The sequence below is a fragment of the Amphibalanus amphitrite genome, unplaced genomic scaffold (genome assembly GCF_019059575.1).
Source record: "Amphibalanus amphitrite isolate SeventyFive unplaced genomic scaffold, NRLGWU_Aamphi_draft 000200F_arrow, whole genome shotgun sequence".
Classification (NCBI taxonomy): domain Eukaryota; kingdom Metazoa; phylum Arthropoda; class Thecostraca; order Balanomorpha; family Balanidae; genus Amphibalanus; species Amphibalanus amphitrite.
This window is the reverse complement of record NW_024881695.1, coordinates 522,822-546,392: the sequence shown is the minus strand read 5'-3', so window position 1 is coordinate 546,392 and position 23,571 is coordinate 522,822. Positions and strand designations below refer to the sequence as shown.

Sequence of the window (23,571 nt, the reverse complement as noted above, 5' to 3'; positions counted from 1 at the left end):
GAACACCTCTATAATGCCTCAGTGCTTCCGGTCCTTCCTTTCTCGAAAGCACTGCGAAGGCTGCCGGCAGCGTGGTTGTTCCTTTCGCGAGTTGGTGTCTGGCGCACAGCGCGAACGTCTCATGGTGAGTTTGTTTTCTGTATTCTTTGTGTGCACTTAACAGCTTGAAAGTAACCACAGCAAAGGTAATTACTTACTCTGGGAGGTGGCAAAATCTGTGTGCCATTGCCCATTTTTGGGATATAGGACAGGTTGCGATTGCCATCTGTTTGCCAGTGTTAGCAAAATCTGCTTAAATACCAATTCGTGTGCTCTGAGGATATGGCTTAGAAATTAAGCGTTTCTGCCGTTTCTCTAATATTTGTCTTACTCTCCCTTTCAGAGCAAGAAGCCGTAGAGACGATGCTCTCAATGTTGGACACCGAAGTGAGGCAACTCATCGCGCACAACGCCAAAATGTCCCTGTTGTGTCCCGGCCCTGGGTCACGCGTGTCGCGCCTTGACAGCCGTGACCTTGAACGACCTTGACCGGCCGGGCCGGGCCGAGCGGCCGAGGGTCAGTATCGTCCGAGCGGCGCTGGTGTCAACACAGCTGAGTGCCGCGAGGTGAGGTGAGGCGTGTTCGCCGAGACGGTCCGGCCACAGTGAAATAGTGAAATAGTGGTGTAATCGATAATATGCGTGGCCAGTACGCGAGTGAGATTGACCCTGTGCGCGACACCGATTCAGAGACGCACATAAGTTAACACCGTCGTGTCGGATCGCTCGTACCGGTGATGGGAGACAACGAGCAGCTGGAGCGTCTGATGGCGCTCATGGTTCAGCAGTCAGCAGGCTGCCATGCTGGAGTAGCTCCTCCCCAGCCAGATGCAGCTACCAGCTGCGCAAACTGTCTAGAGCGGCCAACCGGCTGTCGTCGCCTCCGCCGCTCCTATGGCTAGACTTCGGTCTCACATGGACTGCCGTCGGTAGTGTTCACATGCCAGCCCATACATTTTACCTGTATTAACTTTTTAATGTCTGTGCCTGTGTAACTCATTGTACGTGCCTGAACTTAACAGTGTTTGAATTGTACATCGTTCGCACAGTCTGTGGACCGTGGGGAACGCCGCTTGACATGCATTTTTGCACTTACCTGCATTCCGTGTTAAAAGTAAAGTAAAGGGACTGAGCTGTCGTGCACCGGGAGATATTATGGTCTCTTGCTAAACGACACAGTTGAGACTCAGCACGCTGGTCGGTACTGACTGGGGCGGCAAGCGAAAGGGTTTGGGCAGCTTTTGAAACAAAATGTTCAAAATGTTCGAATGACTGCATCGCATGTTCTGTTCCAGAGTGAGTTTTTTTGACATCTGACACAATAAATATACATGCCTGTTCTTTACCTTGTTTGTGCATGGAGGGAATGGGAAGGATCGAGAACGCGGATGCTGTGCCATGAAAAGCTGGCGCTCTACAGGGAGGGGAGAGGGGGGGGGAATGGGTCGTGAGCGCGAATGCCGTGCCAGGAAAGCCGGCGCTCTTAAGTTGTAAAGTTCTCGGAGACCATACAGGATCATATTATGAGCGGGAATTGTGTTTGTTTATGATCTCATGACCTGGTAAAGGTTCTCATGGGAGATCATCCCGCAGTATAAGAGTACCTTATCCGGGCAAAGCTCTCGTTCAAGATAGCACACCATTCTCACTCGAGAACGTTACGGGAAAAACCTGAGAACTTTACCAAACTGGAGACCAACAACTGTAAACAAAGTCCTCCCCAATTGAGGCTCTCATACAAGACCAGAACGACCCCTGCATGGTCTCCGAGAACCATGGATAGGCTTGAGTGTTTCTCAGTGTAGGTACTCTTCGATGCACTGGAAATGGATACACAGGAAACAAGGATGAATGGAAATGATCAAAGGAAATTAATTAAGGTTACCAAGAACTAAATCGGTAAAAGGGTGTTGTCGTCAACAATACATCACGGCTCGTCGGAGGGTCACTTTATACTCAAAAGACGTGGTATGCACCATTCGAACGGCGACGACGAGACGATTTCAAAAATGTAAAGCTCATGAGAATCGGTGGACTTAAAAAAAGAGATTTTGTTATCGACTTGAACTACTTTACGTCAGAGGCCTTTTCGACTCCTTATATTCATCAAAGGCATGAATATTTGCACTCACTGGAACGGCGATACACAGATGATCAAATCCATCAAGAAAATCAAATCTACATACAACGCATGTAGGGGAAATTTGGGTAATATCGGCATACTTTCTTTAAACCCATGTAACTACGAAATTATTTGCATTATACACAATGTAATACTTTTAAACGATTCACCATTAACCCTCGCCCGCACATGGGGGGGGGGGGGTGCCACCCCCACCCCCCAGGTAGTCTTTCTGCTCTGCACTCGACATTTTTAGAGCTAGAAGGCTGATGTTTCGTATAGCTGCTCCTCTATCCTTTCTTGATGTCCACGGAAAATTTCAAGTTTCTGTGGTTTTTGGTTTCGGAGATATGACCTTGTTTTTCAGGTCATGTCATGACCCAAATGGCCAATTCTCAACATCTTGCGTTGGCTATGGGCCTTGTGAGCTTTTAACACCTTGATTTCGGCCTTTTATGCCAATCCTACCTCCCACCTATCATGAAACATGTTGTTCGACGATGTACAGAGGTCAAGGTCAGGGTCAAGGTCAACCTAGGTCATCTAACATAATTGCGTTTTAGGCAAGCTGAATTTACTTTTTTTGAATGTTTTTGACTACATTTTTGGTAAAAGCTTCTCAGATCATGATTTCATGTAATATGGACACATAAACAATCGGTGCACACATCAGTATACACACAGACACACACAGACATACAAACACATATTATTGACCTTGACCTAACTTGACCTGAGATGACCTCAGCAGCAAAAACCTGGTCGGGTAGTGTGACAAAGAGGTTCTAGCTGGCTTGGCACCAGAAAACGGCATCGTCATCGGTATATGACAAACAGCGCGCTTGATATCCAACGGTGACCTAAAACAGCAACATTTTTTAGTTTGACCTGACCTGGAAGGTCAATGACTGACCTGAGAAGGTAAAACTGGGTATCATTGGATTCGTCTCTTCCCAAAGAATCTTTTTGGTCTTTACCGCTAAGCTCTATCTCCAACAGGAACGAAATGGCGCGGGGGGGGGGGTGGCAACCACCCCCCCCCCCCCATGTGCGTTCTAGGATGGGAAAATGGCATGTGCGGGCGAGGGTTAACCCGCGCGGCGCTGGGGGGGGTAAATATTACCCCCCCTCACGGATTTTGCCGATAACTCAAAAACGGCGTAAGATATCGTCACGAAACTTGCAGTACCTTTTCTTACAACAATTTTACACATCGTGTGCAAATTGTAGCCAAATCCGACGGAACATTTTCGAAAAAATCACGGTTTTGTGACGTCACTACCAGGGCTGCGGAGTCGATGGATTTTCGGCGACTCCGACTCCGACTCCGACTCCGGCTTTCAAAAACCAGCTCCGACTCCGACTCCGACTCCGGGCAGAATTGTCGACTCCGACCGACTCCAACTCCCGACTCCGACTCCGCAGACCTAGTAGGGCTGCGGAGTCGACAGATTTTCGGTGACTCCGACTCCGACTCCGGCTCGGGTTTCTAAAATCGACTCCGACTCCGACTCCGACTCCGGTCACAACTGTCGACTCCCACCGACTCCGACTCCCACTCCGACTCCGACTCCGCAGCCCTGGTCACTACACGCGATTTTCGTCCAAAATCAGCCCAATGTTCAAGCAGCTTCTACGCGTTCAATTTTAAAGCGATTTCAAGTTTGCAAACGCCAAAAGATGCAAAATGTTAACGTCTACAAAATGGCTATCTCGATTTTTCAAAATTTTGAGTTTTTGACCCCCCAAAATTGGAAAAACCAAAATTTTCGGGAGATTACATATAAAATCCAGAATTTTCAAAATTTTCAAAAAACCGAACTATATATGTGAGAAGTAGGTGTGGACTATACACATTCCAAATTTCAAGTCAATCGGTCAAAAAATGGCTTTGGGATCGTCCAAAAACTTAGTGAATGTCACTCACAAAAAGTTTGAAATTTGATTTTTGGAAAAACTATACAACTTAGGGGAATACAAATGACACCAAAATGTTCCCCGTAAAACTCTGCATCCAATAGACCTTTTTTTGGTGAAAAGCAAAAATTTTTAAAATTTGACTTTTTGACCTTGATCCTTTGACCTTGATCCCGGATCCAAACCCCTGGGATCGGATCAAAGATCATGATCCCGGGATCATCTCCCATGTCTGGTTGGAATATCTGAGGACCAGTTTCCAGCATGGGTGTCAGCATGGTCCGATGGGCAATGACTGGAGGGGACAATCATGGTCCATTTCAAGACCATTTTTTCCATGCAATGCTAATAGGCATTATGTTCAAAATGAAAAGCAGGGCAAAATGTTTTCTGCATTACAAGTCATGCTGACGACCCCGGTTTTGGGTAGGAACAGTCATACGGGGTGACTCCGATTTTCAAGGTGACTGATACAGGGTCGTGAGGTGAAGTGTAGAATGTAGATGGTTGTTGTCAGTGTCCCAAAATTGCAATTTGGCTTTGTGTCAGAGTGGAAAATTTGAGCCCGAAAAGGCCAATGAGAGTGGAAAATGGGAAGCAAAACGTGGGATCTGAATTTGATACATGAGGGAAAAACTTAACGATTTCAGTGCGAATTCAGTGCTACGGCACTGGGCTTGGGTGTTATTTCACTCACTTATGCAAAAAGACCATTTGGGAGTGGGAAAATCACTTCGAAACTCATATGCAAGAGTGGAAAATAATTCGCCATTGGGTGTCGTCTCCCACCCAAATCAACATATTTTGGGACACTGGTTGTTGTCCATCTCAGTTGGTGAAACTATGGCCATCTGTTTTATTTTTGGAAGCTTCTATTTTTAGGTACGCTCTTCCAAAAATGAAAAGGCATTTTCCAAATATAGGGACGCTTCTTCTATTAACCCGGCAGTTGCTGGGGTATTTCGCCACCCACCGTTTGCTGGGGGGGGGGGGGGGGGCGTTAAACGCCCCCAGCCGATAACTCGAGAACCAATAGGCGCAGCGAAACGCACGGGGCGGCAAACGAAAGAACGCGACGAGACGCTTCAGATGAGTACTTTAAAGTTGAATTTCGAGGTCACAGGTCAGGTCAAGGTCAGGTCAAACACCTGAAATCGGGCTTTCAGTAGCATGGACTTCAGGACTTCGCAATGGGCGTCTCTCGTCATAAACTCTGTCAAAACGGTGCACAATCCATCATATAAGGCCTACAAGAGTGTCAGCTCCATGCAGGGGTCAGTCAAGTATAGGTCAGGGTCAAGGTCAGGTCAACCGGGCAGGCACATATCCCCGAAAATAAAAACTGATATACGCAGCCTGTGACACATGTTTTATGGGTAATTTGGGGCGTAGAACACGATGGTGACATTCATTTTATCATATGTGTACGTGTTTGGCTAAAAAAGTTCAATTTAAGAAATTAATGTATCATGGTCGTGAAGTAGTCACGAGAAATTGCCAAGATTCAGTTCAAGATTTTGGAAAATGCGGATCCATAATCAATAATCGAAGATAGCCATTTGATTGTTCATGGTATTGACAGTCTAATGGCGTTTACGGCATGTCTATATGTCTATTCTGTGATTTTATATGATTTTTTGAACATATGCCGTTTTTGGTCGAAAACTCAGAAATCATGACGTCACTAAAACCTCGATATCTCAAAAGTTTTCCGACCGATTTTTTTGAAACTTTGTCACAATAAACTTCAATCAATTCCCTACAGGTACCCAAAATTTGGCGCGCCTGCGGTGCGCTGTTTTTATGCTATGGCCCGGCGAAAAAAGTGGGGGCGTTTAACGCCCCCCCCCCCCCCCCCCAGCAACTCGCGGGTTAATAGGGAGGGAAATGACATTTTCCAATAAAACCAGACCTTCGCCAATATTAAATCAATTTTGCCCATTGCAACTTACCTTATTGATAAAGCATTTGTTACTTATCAAGAATTAAATCACCTAAACTACAAATAAATCACCTGTTTTGCTACGCGTCAATCACCCTGGTCATGCGGCCAGTTAGTCGCCCATGGCAGCATTGAAAGTGCCCAGATGGTCCAAATGTAGGTACCTAAATTCCATTATTTATTATTCTTCTTATTTATTATTCCATTAATTATATTCCAACTAGAAATGCCGGCCGCTAACGTTGATCTTCTGTGAAGTCACAAATTGTGACGTAGTGGCTTTGTGACGTATAGTTTACAATATCTGTGCACTAGGTACCTATCTAGCCGAAGTGAGCCGAAGTTCACTTCACACTGTTTTTAGGGACCACTCAAGAAGCTTTCAAAAATCAGTCAGGCGCACTGTGGTAATTCCGTCCATTTATAGAAACGTTGCTATATTTGGAAACGATGATCCATATATAGAAACGCTTGTTCCAAATATGGAAACGCTACGTTTCTATATTTGGAAACGGTAGGTGCACGCTCACCTGTTTGACAGCGAGCGCAAGCCCCTGCAAAAAAGCGCATAAAGTGGTTACCACCAATGGAAAGCCAGCATTCTGTTCTATAAATTCAATAATGGCCTACGGTGATTCAATGTTGGCCTTGGAAATACGACGAAGTTTTCTGTATAAATGGTGAAGAGGATGGACTGAAACAGTCTATATAATTTGAGAGAATGAATAAGAGAAAAACTTCCATTGAGGTTTCCCTTCAAATATGACGTCCAGAACCTGATTTGGGCTGATTTTTGGCAGAATATTGGCTGATTTGGGCTAAATAGATGTTTTAAGTTTTGGCGAAATTGACGTGTCATTTTCACCTGAGTGCTTCCTTGTTGCCACTAGATGGCATTCCACCATCTAGAAAGTTATATAACGCATCTTGCTTTAAGATAAATCGTCCGGAATGATCGGTGCTTCTGAGCGTTTCCATTTATGGAACGTAGCGTTTCTATATTTGGAAACGTTTCCAAATATAGCAACGTTTCTATAAATGGACCAGAATTACCACAGTGCGCCTGACTGAAATGGAAGAGATGACCACAGTTTCACCAACTGATCTAAAATCAATGTCCAAATTAAAATTGATTAGAACCACATTTGAGAAGCACCACTCACTATCATCACAGAGTAACCCGCACTGGTATGCATCAGTCACCCTGAAAATCGGAGTCACCCCGCATGACGGAATTGCCTTACCTTGTCATTGTACCATGTGACCATGCCCTCCATTGAATTGCTTAAAAGAGATATAGACTGCATTAGTTTTATTTTTGATACTGATATAATCAAAATCTGCAATATTTTTTCAGTCTGGCAATATCAGACAAAAGCAGGATAGCCACAAGGCAAAATGCTCACGAGAGTTTAACAAAATTTGTGAGCAAATAGGCAAAAGACACCAATGCCAACTGTTACTAACTTCTTCAAAATATAGATAACATACAGAAACAGTAATCGAGCAAACTTACTTGTCCAGGAACAACGCAAAACCACTTCAACTTCCTCAGTTCAAGTTCAAGTTCCGACCTTGGCTCCGACCGCTTCTTGCACCCTTCGAAAGAAAGATGGCAGCCGACAGCGGAAATAAAATGGCTACCATATTCTTCCCAAAATTCCTTCAAACTTCTTTGAAAACTCTGACAGTTGATCTCCCAGCGTATTCAGAGTTTCGTAAGAGCTCTAGGGGAATATTTCAGAGTATTTTGAACAGAATCTAAGAAGAGTATGCAAATGACTCTGCCAAACATCTCGCGCAAAGCTTGCAACATCTCAGGGAGGGATACTTGTGGAATAGAAGCAGAATTTATTGGCGAGTATGCGGAATATTCTACTAGTTTTTGTCGTACCTTCAGGGGATTAAAGGTGGTACAGAGTTAACTTTTTTCTCAGTGTATAAAGTTGCACTCGTGCTGTTCACAATTCCTCCCGATCCACCCAACAACGCCCGATCCCGTCCGACCGCTTCCGAATCTCCGACTAGTCGGCGAGCGATCCACTCACGGCCTTAAGTTATCGTCCAAAGTTTTATAATCTGCGTCAATATTGTGTGCATACTTGTGCCACGGAATATATAGTCTACGACATGTCGATATGTCGATATGTACTACGATATGTCGTAGACTATATATTCCGTGCTTGTGCGATTTTATGTGCACCGCGGGAGTATCACCACTGAGAGGGTTGTGGGTCCCTACTCTCTCCTCTCTCTGTGAAGAGTCGGGGGGGGGGGTCGAGCCCCGTTTTTTTTACATTTTTTGAATGCCATCCTGACGTTTTTTGCAGAATAAAGTGGCCGAAATCTGGGGAGAAATCGAAAATTGAGGGGGGGGGGGCTATGGCTACGAAGGTCAGTCCATGTCGCTGCCCAAGTGGCCCACCAGTCAAAATTCCTTAGCCGAGGCCCTGCGGCGCCAAAATAGCAATTTCCATATTTCCCCGTTGACTTATAAGGGTTTAACGTATAAGTTCCCTGTATCTGAGGATTTTTTAAGATTGCATCTTGTTCTCCCCTCAATTCTGTGTAAGATGCCGGGTTCCGTGTCTACATAGCTTGAACGTAACGGATGCAGCGGCCGAAAACGTAAATCGAGGTCCCGAATTCCCTATTCCCCAACACAGGCGGCGGCGGCCGCTTCCTGGTCTGCGCAACATGGCGGCACCGTTGGACACCATCTGGCGGCCGATGCGCCTTCCACATTATAGAGTTCAGTGGGTAGCATATACCGCCTTCCGCGCAACATTTGTGGCACTTTTAAGACACCAAATTATTGCTCCCAAATGACGTCAAATGGAACAGCGAAGGCCCCCAAAAATAAGCAAAACAAAAATAAATAAAAGCGAAAGTCAAATATCTCAAAAACCGGTGAAAATTTTAGGCAAAAGTTGGTATATATTATTTTGCCCTCTTTCTAAACCACGGTGAATCACTTTTATGCCAAGTACCTAATAAACTTTTTTGAAGGTGGGACGGTCCCTTTAAGATGGGTATACCTATCTATTCTGCTCTCTTTAATTTTACTTTGAGAGAAAGATCACGTCCATAGATTACGTAGAACAGAGAACCTACCTTTTCACTCCTACCAATAGGTACACGACATACGTTGATATGAATATGGTTTGGCGCCATGAACAATGCATCCAGAGTTGTTTACTTTTTAGTCAGGAAAGTAATTTTGACATATTTGCGATAAGTGCCTGCTAGTTGCTACACCCCATTTACCTACCATGCACCAACTTTGTAGCATCCATCCGTAAGAAGATCAGAGGCCTGTTTCACTAAAAACTTGTAATTACAAGTGCTTGTAGTTTACAATTCATAAGTATTTTTACCAACTACGTAAAAACCGATTTCACTAAGCTTCATCGCCAGTGGCACCTCCGATAAGAAAATGTTTGCAAATAAACTTGTAAACAGTAAAACTGTTTTTAATCAAGAACTATAGCATATTAAAGATATTGCTTCTTTTTATCAAATTTTGTGTAGTATTCATGTCAAAAGCTGCCTAAATAAATTATAAATAATGATGCTGTTGGAAAAAGATATAAATGATAGTTCACATTATCCTATTATTGAAAGAAAATAGCATGCAAAACATTTGACAGCAGGGCCCAATCTCACCAAGTGCGGTAAACTCAATTTGGGGTAAAATACCAAACTACCCCACTCCGTAACTACAAAAATACTGTCCCAAAATTAAGTTTACATAACTTGGTGAGATTGGGCCAAGTGCCCAACCTCACCAAGTTAGTTTAACTAATTTCGGGGTAGTATTTTTGTAGTTATGGAGTGGGGTAGTTTGGTATTTTACCCCAAATTGAGTTTACCGCACTTGGTGAAACTGGGCCCAGAAGACTGTTGAATGCAATTATGGCGCGCGAATGACAAAACATGACGATATTTTAATACCGATTATTTTGCTTCTTAGGGTGTGTGCTAAGTAAAAATAGAGCATGAAACGACTCAACAAAGCATACTTGTTCTAAATATATGACTGTTTTGCATTATTGCACAAAAAGTATCAAAATTCCGAACGTCAGGACCACTGGAATTTCAGGTTTGTAATTACGATGTTTTCTTTCAAGTTTCTGGTCTTCGTGAAACAGAAAGTTTGCGATTCCCATGTTTTCTATAGTTTGTTTTTTTTCAAAAGGACTCTGGCTCCAAGTATGTTTTTCGAAAAAGCACGCGTTTTAGCGAGCAAAACGAGCAAAAACTGAACCTGAGAAACTCGAACGTCGCCTTATTTTAACATGTGAAGTATTCCCGATAATTTCCATACGTGCGTTTTGTAACCAGACATGAGAACAGTGGTGACGTCATGCTGTCGAACTTGTATTGCAATGTAACGTATAACTATCATGGACGAAACCGCTTACTCGATTACAACCTCAGCAACAGTGAAAAACGAAGTTTCCCCCAAATTCGTCGAAACTTTGTCCCATCGTACGGACATTGGGTGCCTGCTGCCACCAGTGACGTCATCATATTATGCTAGTTTTTCAAGACACAATGTCCGGGTACTTACCGTGTACAATTTGAAATCGAATATTTTTTCGGTAAGAAATTCTTGGCCAGACGCTGAAGCTGCTAAAACTCACGTGAGAGCTTCGATAAGGAGCTTGGAGCCAGCGTCCTTTTGAAAAAAAAAAACGAACTATAGCAAACTTTTTCTTGTAAAAAAGTTTGCAAATTTTAAACTCAAAATTCATGTTCAAAGGTTTCGTGAAATCCAAATCTCAAATGTTGGTAATTATTTCTTGTAAACTCAAGCTTTTTCTTTGTAATTACTAGTTTTATTTGTTAGTGAAACAGGCCTCTGATTGTAGAAGTAGATTGTTGAGTAGATTTGATTGTAGAAGCGAATTTTGCCAGCGTGTTGTCACTGCCAACGAAGTGTAGGCATGAACAAAAGTTGGAGCAATTAGATCGTGTCCTAGACCGTTAGTATTTACATACATCGTGTCCTAGACCATTATAGGCACGTTGTATTTCTCATTATCAAGAGTTTTCGCAATTTTCTGTTTCACTATCTTCTATCGTCTGTAGCTTACAAGTCGTTGATTATCGGCGATCTCTAACGCCTGCTCCTATCGCAAACTGTCACTTTACACGGGCCTCTGAAGGTCGTCTGGACAGGGTCCGTGCGTTCAGGCGGGCCGAACAGTAAACCACTGACCACTGCATGCTCTGTGGTTTCTGTTGGACGGGTTAGACCGTGACCTAGACCGTGAGGGTGTCCGCTCGCCGTATAAAAGGTGTCGGAACGTGGCAGTCGGCACCAGTTGCTCTGCACACTCCTCCAACCAACCAACCAACCAACATGAAGGTGAGGAAAAAATCATATTTACAAACCACAATGCTGATTTTCAGCTATAATTTCCAAACATAGGTACACTAGAGCAGTCAATGCCGCTTTTCGATGAGCTACATCATTTGTTTTGTAAAATATTGATAATTACCATAAATACTGAACAGATCAGGTGAAAAACTGACTTACCAATTATGATGACATTCCAGGTGTTCATCTTTGCCACCGTGCTGGCCGTGGCCGCCGCCGATTCTCCGGCTCCGTACCACCCGACTCCGGCTCCGTACCACCCTGCTCCGGCCTACAAGCCGGCTCCCTACCACCCGCAGACCCAGTACAAGGAGGAGGCCATGCCGTTCGCCTTCGAATACGCCGTCAACGACCACTACACCGGCACCAACTTCGCCCGCAACGAGCAGAGCGACGGTCACAACGTGCAGGGCTACTACTCGGTGGTTCTGCCCGACGGCCGTACCCAGCACGTCAAGTACACGGCTGACCACTATGGTGGATACAACGCCGAGGTCACCTACGACGGACAGGCCGCCTACCCCGAGCAGCACGCTGCCCCTGCCTACAAGGCAGCTCCTCACCACTCTACGCCGGCCTATAACACTGCCCACCACTAAAACAACGTCTTGATCTTACTGTGTGAAATCATGCCACCGTACTGGAATGGTTCCGTTAGACCGTGTGTTAACTTATTGGAATACATTTATGGTAATTTGTACCGTTTTGTGTCACTTTGATTATGTGTGTAACTCTTCGACAAGAAGCACGTGGTCGTGGAGGGTACAGCAATATGTCACGGTGATAAAAGTCAATGAGCAATATATTGTGCCATCAGCCGAGCTGAGAGGACGTGCGCCATTTTTGCCGTGTAGATCGATTTTGATGCGGGAAGTTAGGAAGAGTATTGCTTAGTAATTCAAGTTAGTTTAGCAATAGTTGATTGGATTTTTGTTTTGTTTTCTCATTTCTGTTCCTTTTTCACCTAGGCCAGATATTTCAGTTTCGTTGCTACTCTGGGTCAGATTTGTGATTAAGATACTACTAGTGAGGTAACTTAGCCTACGCCCTACGTCAAGTTGTTTTTTGAGGAGTTGTTTTTCATTAGTTTCTAGTTTTCTTTTCCACTTTTTTCTGGGGAGTCTAATGATGGAGCGTGCTGATATTGAAAAATTGGTGTCTGAGATAGTGAGTAAGGAGACTGCTGCCTTACGTGAGGAGCAAAGAACGGGAACATCATGGCTAGAGATGACACAGACAAGCGCTACAGCCTCATCCAACCATGGTTCACTCCAGAGGAGATCAAAGCCATCACCCACAATGCACCCCTCCGTCAGGCTCAACGCCTCATGCAGTCACAGACCCTGCAAAACATCCCACCTGGATCAGTGTCCCGCAGAACAGCAAACCTTGGAGAGTATGTGGTTGCCTCAGCTCGCCAGACAAGGCAGTCCAAAAAATAAGAGCAAGTAAAATACTCAGCAAACCGAGGTACCTATCTGGATGGACCGTTCCGTTGCTTCCCCGGCTGCTACCTGCTACCTATTTGATATAACTGAATGCCCTGACACTGGCATTTGTGAGTGGACTGGACATGCACTGCTGTAGGGCTATGTAGCCTGACAAACTGGTACAGATGGCCCTATAATGGACCTGATGAGATGCACCAGCACTTATACCCACAGATTAGTACAACTGTGATACATCATTACTTGTGCTGAGCATGGACAGCTACCGTCTGTCATCCACCCTGCACCAGAGCCTCCCTCAGGGTGTACAGTCATATGCGTTGACACATCAATGAGCCCTCCAGGCATGCATCGGCTAGCTCTGCCATTGTGCGATTGGAGCTACGTGGATGCATGTGGAATGAATGTGAGTATGGATGGATGAATGTGTTGCTGAGCAAGTAACATGCCTGGCAGAAAGGCAGTTTTAACAGTCTTATCACTGGAGACTGGAGGTGCTCCTAAAACAAGATTATTTAAACAAGTAACAACATTGTGTTACACAAACCTTGAGGGGGTGCCCTTAGGGTGTGATCTAAATGCTCAAAAGTGCACTGAAGCAGTCATTGCCCTGTATAACTGGCATAAAATACCTGTCGGCTTACTGGCTACAAATAATGCAGTGCAAAACTCACAGACACATACATCTGCCATAGTGTCCCATATATCTGGGATCTCTCTACTCGGAAATCAAGCAATATTTTGCAAACGTCCGGCAGCCGGTGGCGTGGGGAGTGGTCCCTCAGGGTTGGGGTGCTCAGGTTGTGCTAATTGATAAGGATAATGCCTATAATGAAAATGATAATGGCATGGAAATAGCTGCATGTTGCGTGGACTTGTAAACGAGCTGCTTGCAACTTAACTACACTCCAATTCCTGAATTTTCCTAATCCTCACACGCAAACCTTATGTATCCAAACAAGCTAACCTTCTTAAGTTCTTATTTTCGATACATACCTATTAGTTAAAAATTATGTGCACTATAGCGGTGATGTTCTGTTTTTGTATCAAGAGCTTGAAAGTGTACTAGCTCTGTATTCTTGTACATTTTGGCAAATTTATATACTCAAACAAACATTCTTCTTCTCTTCTCTTTAGACTCCCCAGAAAGTAAACAGCGAATAAAACAGTTGACTGCACTGTCTGCCCTGGGACAAGCCTGAGTTAACGGTGCAGCCTTTTGGGCCGACCTTGACCAGAGGTGGGACAGGGCCCAGTGTGGTTTACTTAGTAGGTGAATCTCAATTAGGACAGTCAATTCCTGATATTCCCTGTAGTCAAGTGCATTTTTCTAAGTTGTTTTTGTATGAACTTGAAAACTAGCACCAACTACCCTTTGTCACTAGATCAGAACATATTTTCACCTTTTCAGCAAATTGGTCCATCTGACAACAATGAATCGTATCATTTATTTGAAAATATCAGAACAAACTGTAGATATTATAGCATCCCTCACAGTCCCGCTCAAACAAGTGTGAAAAATACAAGTAACCATCTCAGCATTATACACATCAATGCTAGGTCAATATTTTCAGATGATAAGTTTACTGAATTTGAAACATTTCTCCACCAATCAAACTGTGATTGGTCATTGATATGTGTCTCAGAAACCTGGTTATCCAAAGAAAATGAACAAAGAAGACTGCTAGATGGTTATGTAGGATTCTTTGATAGTAGAAAAGTAGGGGCAGGGGGAGGTGTTGCAATCTACATAAAAAATGATGTTATACGAAAAGTACAACTGCTGCCTTTAACTATGTCCTGCACAGAGTCCTTGACTTTAGAGTGTGAATTTAAAAACAATTTTTCCTTTATCATTTCCCAAGTTTACAAACCTCCCAGCCTTAGCCATAATACCTTTATTGACGAGCTGAGTGATATGCTGGAAGGGATAAAAATAGAGAAACAAACTACATTCATATGTGGTGACTTCAACACTGACTTACTGAATGTCAGCCATGGTGGGGCACCTCTAGAATTTTTCAATAATTTTGCGTCTTCTAGCTTTTTACCAATAATATCCAAGCCAACAAGAGCCAGCGATCTATCTGCAACATTAATTGACAACATATTTACAAACAACCTTTCTATTATTGAAAAAAGTGGTATTATTATTGACGATACAGGTGACCATTTCCCCATTTTTGGAATCATCAAAACCGATAAGATCATTCACAATATAGGTAACAGGGAATCTGTTGTGGCATTTGACTACCACAAAATCCAAGATTTTAAAGAGCACCTGGTCAGTCGCTTATTAAATTTTAATACAGTCAGAGATCCTGAAGTGGCTTGTGAAACCCTAATTGAAGCTTACCGATCAGGAATAGATAGGTATAGTCATCAGTATACACCAAGTCGTAAAACTAGTTCCATTAAGCCCTGGATAACTCCTGCTATATTGAGCTCGATACAGCATAGATGTAGTCTCTTCAAGGCCAAATTAAAAGAACTTACAATTGAAAACAAAAATAGATACAACAAATACAGAAACATATTGAATAATGTGATCCGCAAAGCAAAGCAAAGGTTCATAGAAGAGGAACTTGAGAAACACAAATATGAAAGCAAAAAAATGTGGGATACTATGATGAAATATACTGTTGGCAAAGAAACCAAAAACAATTACCCCTCTTCTTTCCAACATAATAACACAGTTATTGAAAAAGAATCTGAAATAGCTGAAAATTTCAATGCTTTCTTTAGTTCCATTGGAAAGAAGATCCAACAGGGACTTGGAAGAGACAGTGATCACTCGCATTCAACTATTGAAAGCTGCAGAAATAACACGAGAGTTGTCCAACCAATTAGTAGAGAAGAACTTATCAGTATCATTAAAGGTATGAAGAATGTAGGATCTGGTTATGATGGCATTAATGCTAAATTATTCAAATTGACATACTCAACAATACTAGAGGATCTTGTTCACTTCTACAACCTATGTCTCAGCTCTGGTACATTTCCATCATTGCTAAAAATTGCAGTGATTAATCCAATTTATAAATCAGGTAATAGAACGCATATGAATAACTACCGCCCCATTAGTATTCTTCCCTACATGTCTAAAATACTCGAAAAAGTAATTTATACCAGGGTTGTAGCACACCTAGAAAAAAACAATATACTTAGTTCAGATCAGTTTGGTTTCAGACCGGGACACTCAACTTACATGCCCATCCTTCTGCTGCAGAATATGGTGCTTGAGGGCTTTGAGCAAAACATGATTTCTTGTGGCATATTTTTAGATTTAAAAAAGGCTTTTGACACAGTAGACCACTCAATTTTATGCAGTAAACTCAAAGCATATGGCATCACAGACAAACTCTTTTCAATTATTAGCTCCTTCTTAACAAATAGATATCAAAGTGTCAAATTCAACAATACCATGTCTGGCCTGCAAAGAATAGCAGTGGGCGTGCCCCAAGGCTCTATCCTTGGCCCACTCCTTTTTGTTCTTTTTATTAATGATTTCCCTAATATTTCCACCAAATTCAAACCTTTGCTTTATGCAGATGACACAACATTGATATTTCAAGGAAAAAGCTATGTTGAATTGCAGTCTACATTAAATGAGGAAGTTCCCAAAATTTGCAAATGGCTCCATACAAATAAATTAGCTCTGAACACGGATAAAACTTCTTTCCAGATATACAGCAATCAGAAAAATAAAGCCACCATTAATATCCAAATGAATGGAATTACAATTAAAGAAACACAAACGGTGAAATACCTTGGTGTATTAATCGATAATGACCTCAAATGGAAAAGTCACATCAATTGCACTTCAAACATCATAAGCCGGAATATTGGTATAATTGGTCGCTCCAGGCATTTTCTAAACAGAAAGCATAGACTTCTTTTATATAACGCTTTGGTCCTACCATACCTTAACTACTGCTGTCTCCTTTGGGGTTACTCATCCAAAACGCATATGCTTAAACTAGTCACCCTTCAAAAAAAGATTATCAGAATTATTGATGACCAGCCCAGGCTAGCTCACAGTAGTTCAATTTTTGCCAAACTAAAGCTACTAAAACTAGAAGACATTGCCAAACAGCAAACCATATCACTCATGTATAATATAATCCATCTGAGATCACCATTACCCATCATTTCCCTCTTTCAGCCAGCCCGACCCGGTAATAGAGAAAGCAGAAACATAAAACATTTTATGGAGCCATTTACAAGCAAATTATATCGCACCCAGACGCTAGCCTGGATTGGCCCGCGAATTTAGAACTCAATGATTGCAACGCATTTCCCATCCATTAGAGCTGAACCTGTATCAAAAAGAACAATAAAAGAAACATCTAAGCAGCTTATGATAGCTGAATACTAACTCCATAACAATTATAGGTCTATTGGGCTGTGGACAGGATGCTGTGAACGACTGTACGGAGGAATGAATGCACGCATACAGGGTAACCACGTAAGCTAATTAACGTAGAGGCGGGCTCCACCGGCCTGTGGCGGTGCCCTGAGTTGCTGAGCATTGGGCCCCCGCCCCTATGACCCATCCGGGCCAACCTGGGTACCGGTCCCACTTGAAAGGGACCGGTCGGCCGTCCGGGCGGGCGGGGCGCCGGCCTGTCGGGTCGGGTCGGCGCTCCCCTCGCCCGGGCGGTGGTTAGGGGGCACCCCCGGGAAAGATGATTTTCCGGGGGTGCGGGCGGGGGCTCGCGGCCCACCTGGCCGTCAAACATTAAAACTTATTGTAGGGTAGTAGTAGTTCTCTTGCCTGTCTTTCCTTCCCAGCTGTATTCCTTCTCCGTCTTTTTTTCTCTCTCGTTGATGTTTCCTCTCATTTTCGTTATATTGCATTAATTTCTACTCCAACCACCTCGGAACTGGCCTCTGTGGGCTGTCTGACAACAAGCTCTGCTTAGTTGGACAGCTTTACAGAGGCTCAGTGAATGACCTTGCTTGAATTTGACCAGAAATGTTACCTACGACCATCCACCATGTATGTATGTATGACCGCTCCCCCTCTAATCCCTTCCTCCCACTAACAATACCATGTGTAAGTGTGCATCAGTGGGCGTTCCAGGCGTAGAAGGGCAGTCACCAACTGTTTTCAGTTGTGACTACTTTGCTTCTCTTAACCCGCGAGTTGCTGGGGGGGGCGTTAAACGCCCCCACTTTTTTCGCCGGGCCATAGCATAAAAACGGCGCGCCGCAGGCGCGCCAAATTTTGGGTACCTGTAGGGAATTGATTGAAGTGTATTGTGACAAAGTTTCAAAAAAATCGGTCGGAAAATTTTTGAGATATCGAGGTTTTAGTGACGTCATGATTTCTGAGTTTTCGACCAAAAACGGCATATCTTCAAAAAATGATATAAAATCACAGAATAGACATACAGACATGCCGTAAACGCCATTAGACTGCCAATACCATGAACAATCAAATGGCTATCTTCGATTATTGATTATCGATCCGCATTTTCCAAAATCTTGAACTGAATCTTGGCAATTTCTCGTGACTACTTCACGACCATGATACATACATTTCTTGAATTGAACTTTTTGAGCCAAACACGTACACATATGACAAAATGAATGTCACCATCTTGTTCTACGCCCCAAATTACCCATAAAACATGTGTCACAGGCTGCGAATATCAGTTTTGATTTTCGGGGATATGTGCCTACCCGGTTGACCTGACCTTGACCCTGACCTATGCCTGACTGACCCCTACATGGAGCTGACACTCTTGTAGGCCTTATATGATGGATTGTGCACCGTTTTGACAGAGTTTATGACGAGAACCGCCCATTGCGAAGTCCTGAAGTCCATGCTACTGAAAGCCCGATTTCAGGTATTTGACCTGACCTTGACCCGACCTGTGACCTCAAATTTCAACTTTAAAGTACTCATCTGAAGCGTCTCGTCGCGTTCTTTCGTTTGCCGCCTCGTGCGTTTCGCTGCGCCTATTGGTTCTCGAGTTATCGGCTGGGGGCGTTTAACGCCCCCCCCCCCCCCAGCAAACGGTGGGTGGCGAAATACCCCAGCAACTGCCGGGTTAAGCTACTATATTAACAGCATGCATACTCCACTGATATTTCTCTCGTTTTTTGCTTTTTTTTTTGTTTTTTCCTTACTCTTAGCTGGGAGTGCCGCGACTTATCATTTTAAGTTCACTGGTGTTAACGTAAGGTTCTGTGTGTCGCTGGGATAGAGGGAGGGGGCACTCCTGGTCACCTGTTCATGGGTGGCGGTGTAGAAAAAAAAAATGATCAGGGTGCACCTAAACCATTAGGTGACAATGGAGCTGCAGCCAGTGTGACACTCACCCAACATGAGCAAAAGATATTTAGATGATAGATTAAGATTTAAGATCAACTGCGAATAGCCTTCAGGTCGCTTACACTAACGGGTAAGCATTCTTCATACCATGCATTATGTTGTGATCGGCAGACTAAGATTTGAGGGCTAATGGACGCCACTGTCCATTGATCACAGATAAAGCCTCCTCGATCAATATTTGATGCGTTGCTACAGTTAATGATGCATTGATGCATCATTATGATGATAATGATGAGTTATGATGCGTCGATGCGTTGCTGAATTCGTAAACTACAGGGAAAATGCACAGGATCATGCAATAACAAATACAGTATTGTCACAGTTCCACTGTGCACTGACCTTGTAAGACGACTCCATGTCCTGATATCCGGTCAGTTCGAGTCCCGGAGGGCCGCTGTTGTATGTTTTTATCCAGGGTGAACTGTAATAAAAAGCAAAATGTAAAAAATGATTGTTTCCAAAATGTTTAATTAGCATCGCAAAATTAAAAAATGTCGTCCGTGAATTGCAAAAACAAACAGCAACAAACCACACTCAACACCAAAGAATGATTCCTGCAATTACGTTCTGCAACGTCAATAAAACATGGACAGTGACACAGTCTGAGGATACTCCGATAATTCAATCTGAATTTAACGTTATTTATCATTCGTGATAAGTGATAACTGATCACTACAGCTTCGAAGCGCAGTGGAAGAGGCGAGCTGCTTACAATCATGGAAGATATTTAATCGTGCCAAAATGAAATCGTCGTATTACCAGCTTCCTTCACAGTTCACGATAATCCCAATCGACCCATTGCACCGCGACTTTCCATAACAATAAAGATATATCGGCGACTTACCTCACCGTCATTGCTGGTCGCTACTGACAAGTTCACGATTTCATTTTGCGCTTGTCATCGATGTTTTACATGCCGCCGTCGCCGCAAATCGCCGATAAATCCTACGCTTGTCAATCAGACAGTTTAACAAAACTAGCCACCAACACTCCAGCCACACTGCCAAACGTAATCCAACCACAAATCGTTCGTTCACTGCACACACTGTCCACTGACCCAATTCGCGACGCACTGGACAAATGGTGACACGCTAACTGAGTCGCATCCCCGCGGGCACCGACCAAACGAGACACCTCAGGATCTCCGGTTCAAGGTCACATGTCGTCTGAGCTCGCTGATTGGTTCGCCCGAGGCTGTTTGACGCCTCGTGCGTTCGCTGGAGGGAGGGGAATGGGGAGAGGGGTGATGTGATGTGCATTGTGCGTCTCCCGCTCGTCCTTTGAAAAAGGCACGGCCAATACCGGCTCTCGTCACTATATGATCACAGTAAGGGAAAAGACAAAGTATGGTAGATTTCAGGAAGTTAAAGGAGAAACGCGCGACAAAATTTCAGTCGTGGTTTTTGGTTCAGTTATTGTATTCACATTTATAGCACTAAACACTGCATCGTCCACTGATCCACTCCAAACACGTCCAGCCTCCATGCCTACAGGTCCTTGAATAGCAGGTCGGTATATTCTTACATTCTTGATTCTTATTCACCATTCACCAACTCCATTTGAAAACTGGTTCACTACAAGATATTCAATTTGAAAGGTCTCGCCCGAACAAGGGCGCGGGAACTACTTGCAGACTGGGGGGGGGGGGGGGGGGGGGCACACCATAATAGAGACCAATAGGGTACCCCATATTCCGTCTCAAAGTTGTTGGGGCACCGCCCCCGTGGCCCCAGAGTTGGGGGGGCAGGCTGCCCAGGGCGTATTTTAACATGTTAACTGGGTCGGCAATTGCCGACCCAGTCACGGAGAATGCCGACCCAGTGACAGCCGTTTGCCGACCCAGTTGCCGCCCCCTCTAGGATGCAGCACTCACATGCAGGCTAGGTGCCGTCATTCATAGTGAGGCTGCTGACCTCCGAAATGATAATGCCGCCTCTTAACCCTCGCCGGCCGAGGGGGGGGGGCGGGTGCCGCCCCCCCCATAGGGTTTTTTCGCGATAGCTCCGAACACGCTGGCGATAGAGAGCTGAAACTTGGCATACCTGACCTTTGATCCAAGCCGCATCTTTTGACACCAACCGCATTTTTGGGTCAGGTCAGGTCACTGACCTATGACGTCATAAGTGAACCTCTGCACGGTCTTCAGATGTCGCAACTTCGCAACGACCTCACTGCCAGAGGAGATGTCACAGGGAAATGAAACTTGCAGGATGTAGTATCCATTATGAGTCTCACAACTTGTATATCTCGGATTTTTCCTAAAGGTCATATTAGGTCAGGTCATTTTCGTGACCTCACCATTATGAGTCAATGGGGAAAAATGAAAACTGTTATTCTGGCGCCGGGAATGATCTCCAACTATCTCAAGCACACAGAATCGTGATTTGATGCACTCCTTGCAAGGTTAGATGCGTCACTTTTGCAATGTTGACCTTGTGTGACGTCATTTATGACGTCATCAAGGTCATATTAGTTTTTCGTCAATAACTCCTGATCAAATTGAGCTAGCGAGTCGGGGAAGCCACCAATGGACTCAGAAAGACCTGTCAAATCGAATGATATGCGACATGACCTCTTTCGACCAACTTCGTGACCTTGGGGTGCTGACCTGACCTTGACCTGAGGTCAACACCCCAAGTTGACCTGACCCGAACAAAAAGTATATCATTCGACGCGCCTGAGCGAGGCGAACACGATGCTGCCAAAATCGCGGCTCTGCGGCCGTTTTTTGCGAAGTTATTCACCAAAAACTGAACCGTACCTTGGGGCACTTGACCTGACCTCAGAGGTCACCGGTTGACCTAGGACCTTAAAATCGGGTACCAATCTCTGCGTCTCGTAACGGCGCACACGCTCGTTTTTTCCGCGACGCGCTAGCTCCACCAGGGGCGAAACGGCGAGGGGGGGGTCGTACCCGCCCCCCCCCCCCTCGGCCGGCGCGTATGTAGAAAACCAATAGGTCCGGTGAGGGTTAAAGTGAAGCAGCCGTCTATAGAAAGTGATGATCCCGCAACCCAATGTGACAGTGCCGCCCCTAAATCTGTTAGTAGCCCCTCTCAATGTCATGGTGCCGCCCTTCTAAGCATCTGTGGAGCCCCTCAATGTGATGATACCGCCCCTCAAGAAGATGATGCCGCCCCTTTCAGTATCGGTGGCGCCCCTCAATGTGATGATACCGCCCCTCAAGAAGATGATGCCGCCCCTTTCAGTATCGGTGGTGCCCCTCAATGTGATGGTGCCGCCCTCAAAGTGCCGGTGGCGCCCCTGAATGTGATGGTGCTGCCCGCAAACGAGTCGGTGGCGCCCCTCAAAATGATGCTGCCGCCCCTTAAAGTGCTGGCGCCGTCCCTTATAGTGTCAGTGACGCTCTTCGAAGTGTCAGAGGAACCAACCAATATAATGGTGCCGCCCCTCTAGGTTTCCACATAGCCCCTCATTGTGATGGAGCCGCCCCTCAAGCAGATGATGCCGCCCCTCAAGAAGATGATGCCGCCCCTGAATGTGATGGTGCTGCCCGCCAATGAGTCGGTGGCGCCCCTCAAAATGATGCTGCTGCCCCTTAAAGTGTTAGTGCCGCCCCTTATAGTGTCAGTGACGCTCTTCGAAGTGTCAGAGGAACCCACCAATATAATGGTGCCGCCCCTCTAGGTATCCACATAGCCCCTCATTGTGATGGAGCTGCCCCTCAAGCAGATGATGCCGCCCCTTTCATTATCGGTGGCGCCCCTCAATGTGATGGTGCCTCCCTCAAAGTGCCAGTGGTGCCCCTAAATGTGATGGTGTCTCCTGTCAACGAGTCGATGGCGCCCCTCAAAATGATGCTGCCGCCCCTAAAAGTGCTGGTGCCGCCCCTTACAGTGTCAGTGGCGCCCTTCAAAGTTTTGGTGGAACTCATCAATACAATGTTGCCGCCCTCTAACTTTCTGTAACGCCCCTCCATATACATAATGGTGCCGCTTCTCAAACCATCCGTGGCGCCCCTCAAAGTGATGGTGCCGCCCCTTACAGTGTCGGTGGTGTCTCCTCAAAAGTCAAGGTGCCGCCTCTTAAAGAAATGCTGGTGTCCCTCGAAGTGTCGGAGGCGCTCCTCAATGTCATGGTGCCGCCCCTCAAACCTTCCGTAACGCCCCTCCACGTCATGGTGCCGCCCCCCCCCCAATGTGCTCACGGCGCCCTTAAATGTGATAGTAACGCCGGTCAAAGTGCTCCTGGCAGTGTCGGTGGCGCCCGTTATAGTGTCGGTGGCGCCCCGAACAGTATCGGTGGTGCCCCTCAAAGTGATGATGTCATCCTCAAACAAACGATGGCGCCCTTTGAAGTATCGGAGTCCCTAAATATCATACCTATTGCCGCCCATTAGCGATCTGTAGCGCC

The 23,571-nt window shown here is 44.9% G+C and overlaps 2 protein-coding genes and 1 long non-coding RNA gene across 3 annotated transcripts in view; 2 read left to right on the top strand and 1 right to left on the bottom strand.

The window, feature by feature from the left end:
• The window catches only part of LOC122384861 (cuticle protein 7-like), a 29,558-nt gene extending 9,234 nt beyond the window's left edge, over positions 1 to 20,324 (bottom strand). The window contains exons 1-2 of the mRNA XM_043372646.1: positions 20,042 to 20,324; positions 19,537 to 19,618 (exon numbers count right to left, since the gene is read on the bottom strand). Of these exons, the coding sequence (XP_043228581.1) occupies positions 19,537 to 19,618; positions 20,042 to 20,052 (93 nt within the window). The 5' untranslated portion in view covers positions 20,053 to 20,324. The remainder of the gene's footprint in view (positions 1 to 19,536; positions 19,619 to 20,041) is intronic.
• On the top strand, positions 15 to 612 carry LOC122384846. Its single transcript, XR_006257109.1, has 2 exons — positions 15 to 124; positions 383 to 612. It is a non-coding gene; the product is annotated as an uncharacterized LOC122384846 (long non-coding RNA).
• LOC122384844 (cuticle protein 7-like) lies at positions 10,936 to 12,104 on the top strand. Its single transcript, XM_043372624.1, has 2 exons — positions 10,936 to 11,394; positions 11,586 to 12,104. The coding sequence occupies exons 1-2, from the start codon at positions 11,389 to 11,391 to the stop codon at positions 12,003 to 12,005; spliced, it is 426 nt and encodes a 141-aa protein (XP_043228559.1). The 5' UTR covers positions 10,936 to 11,388; the 3' UTR covers positions 12,006 to 12,104.
• Positions 20,325 to 23,571: the final 3,247 nt, after the last annotated feature.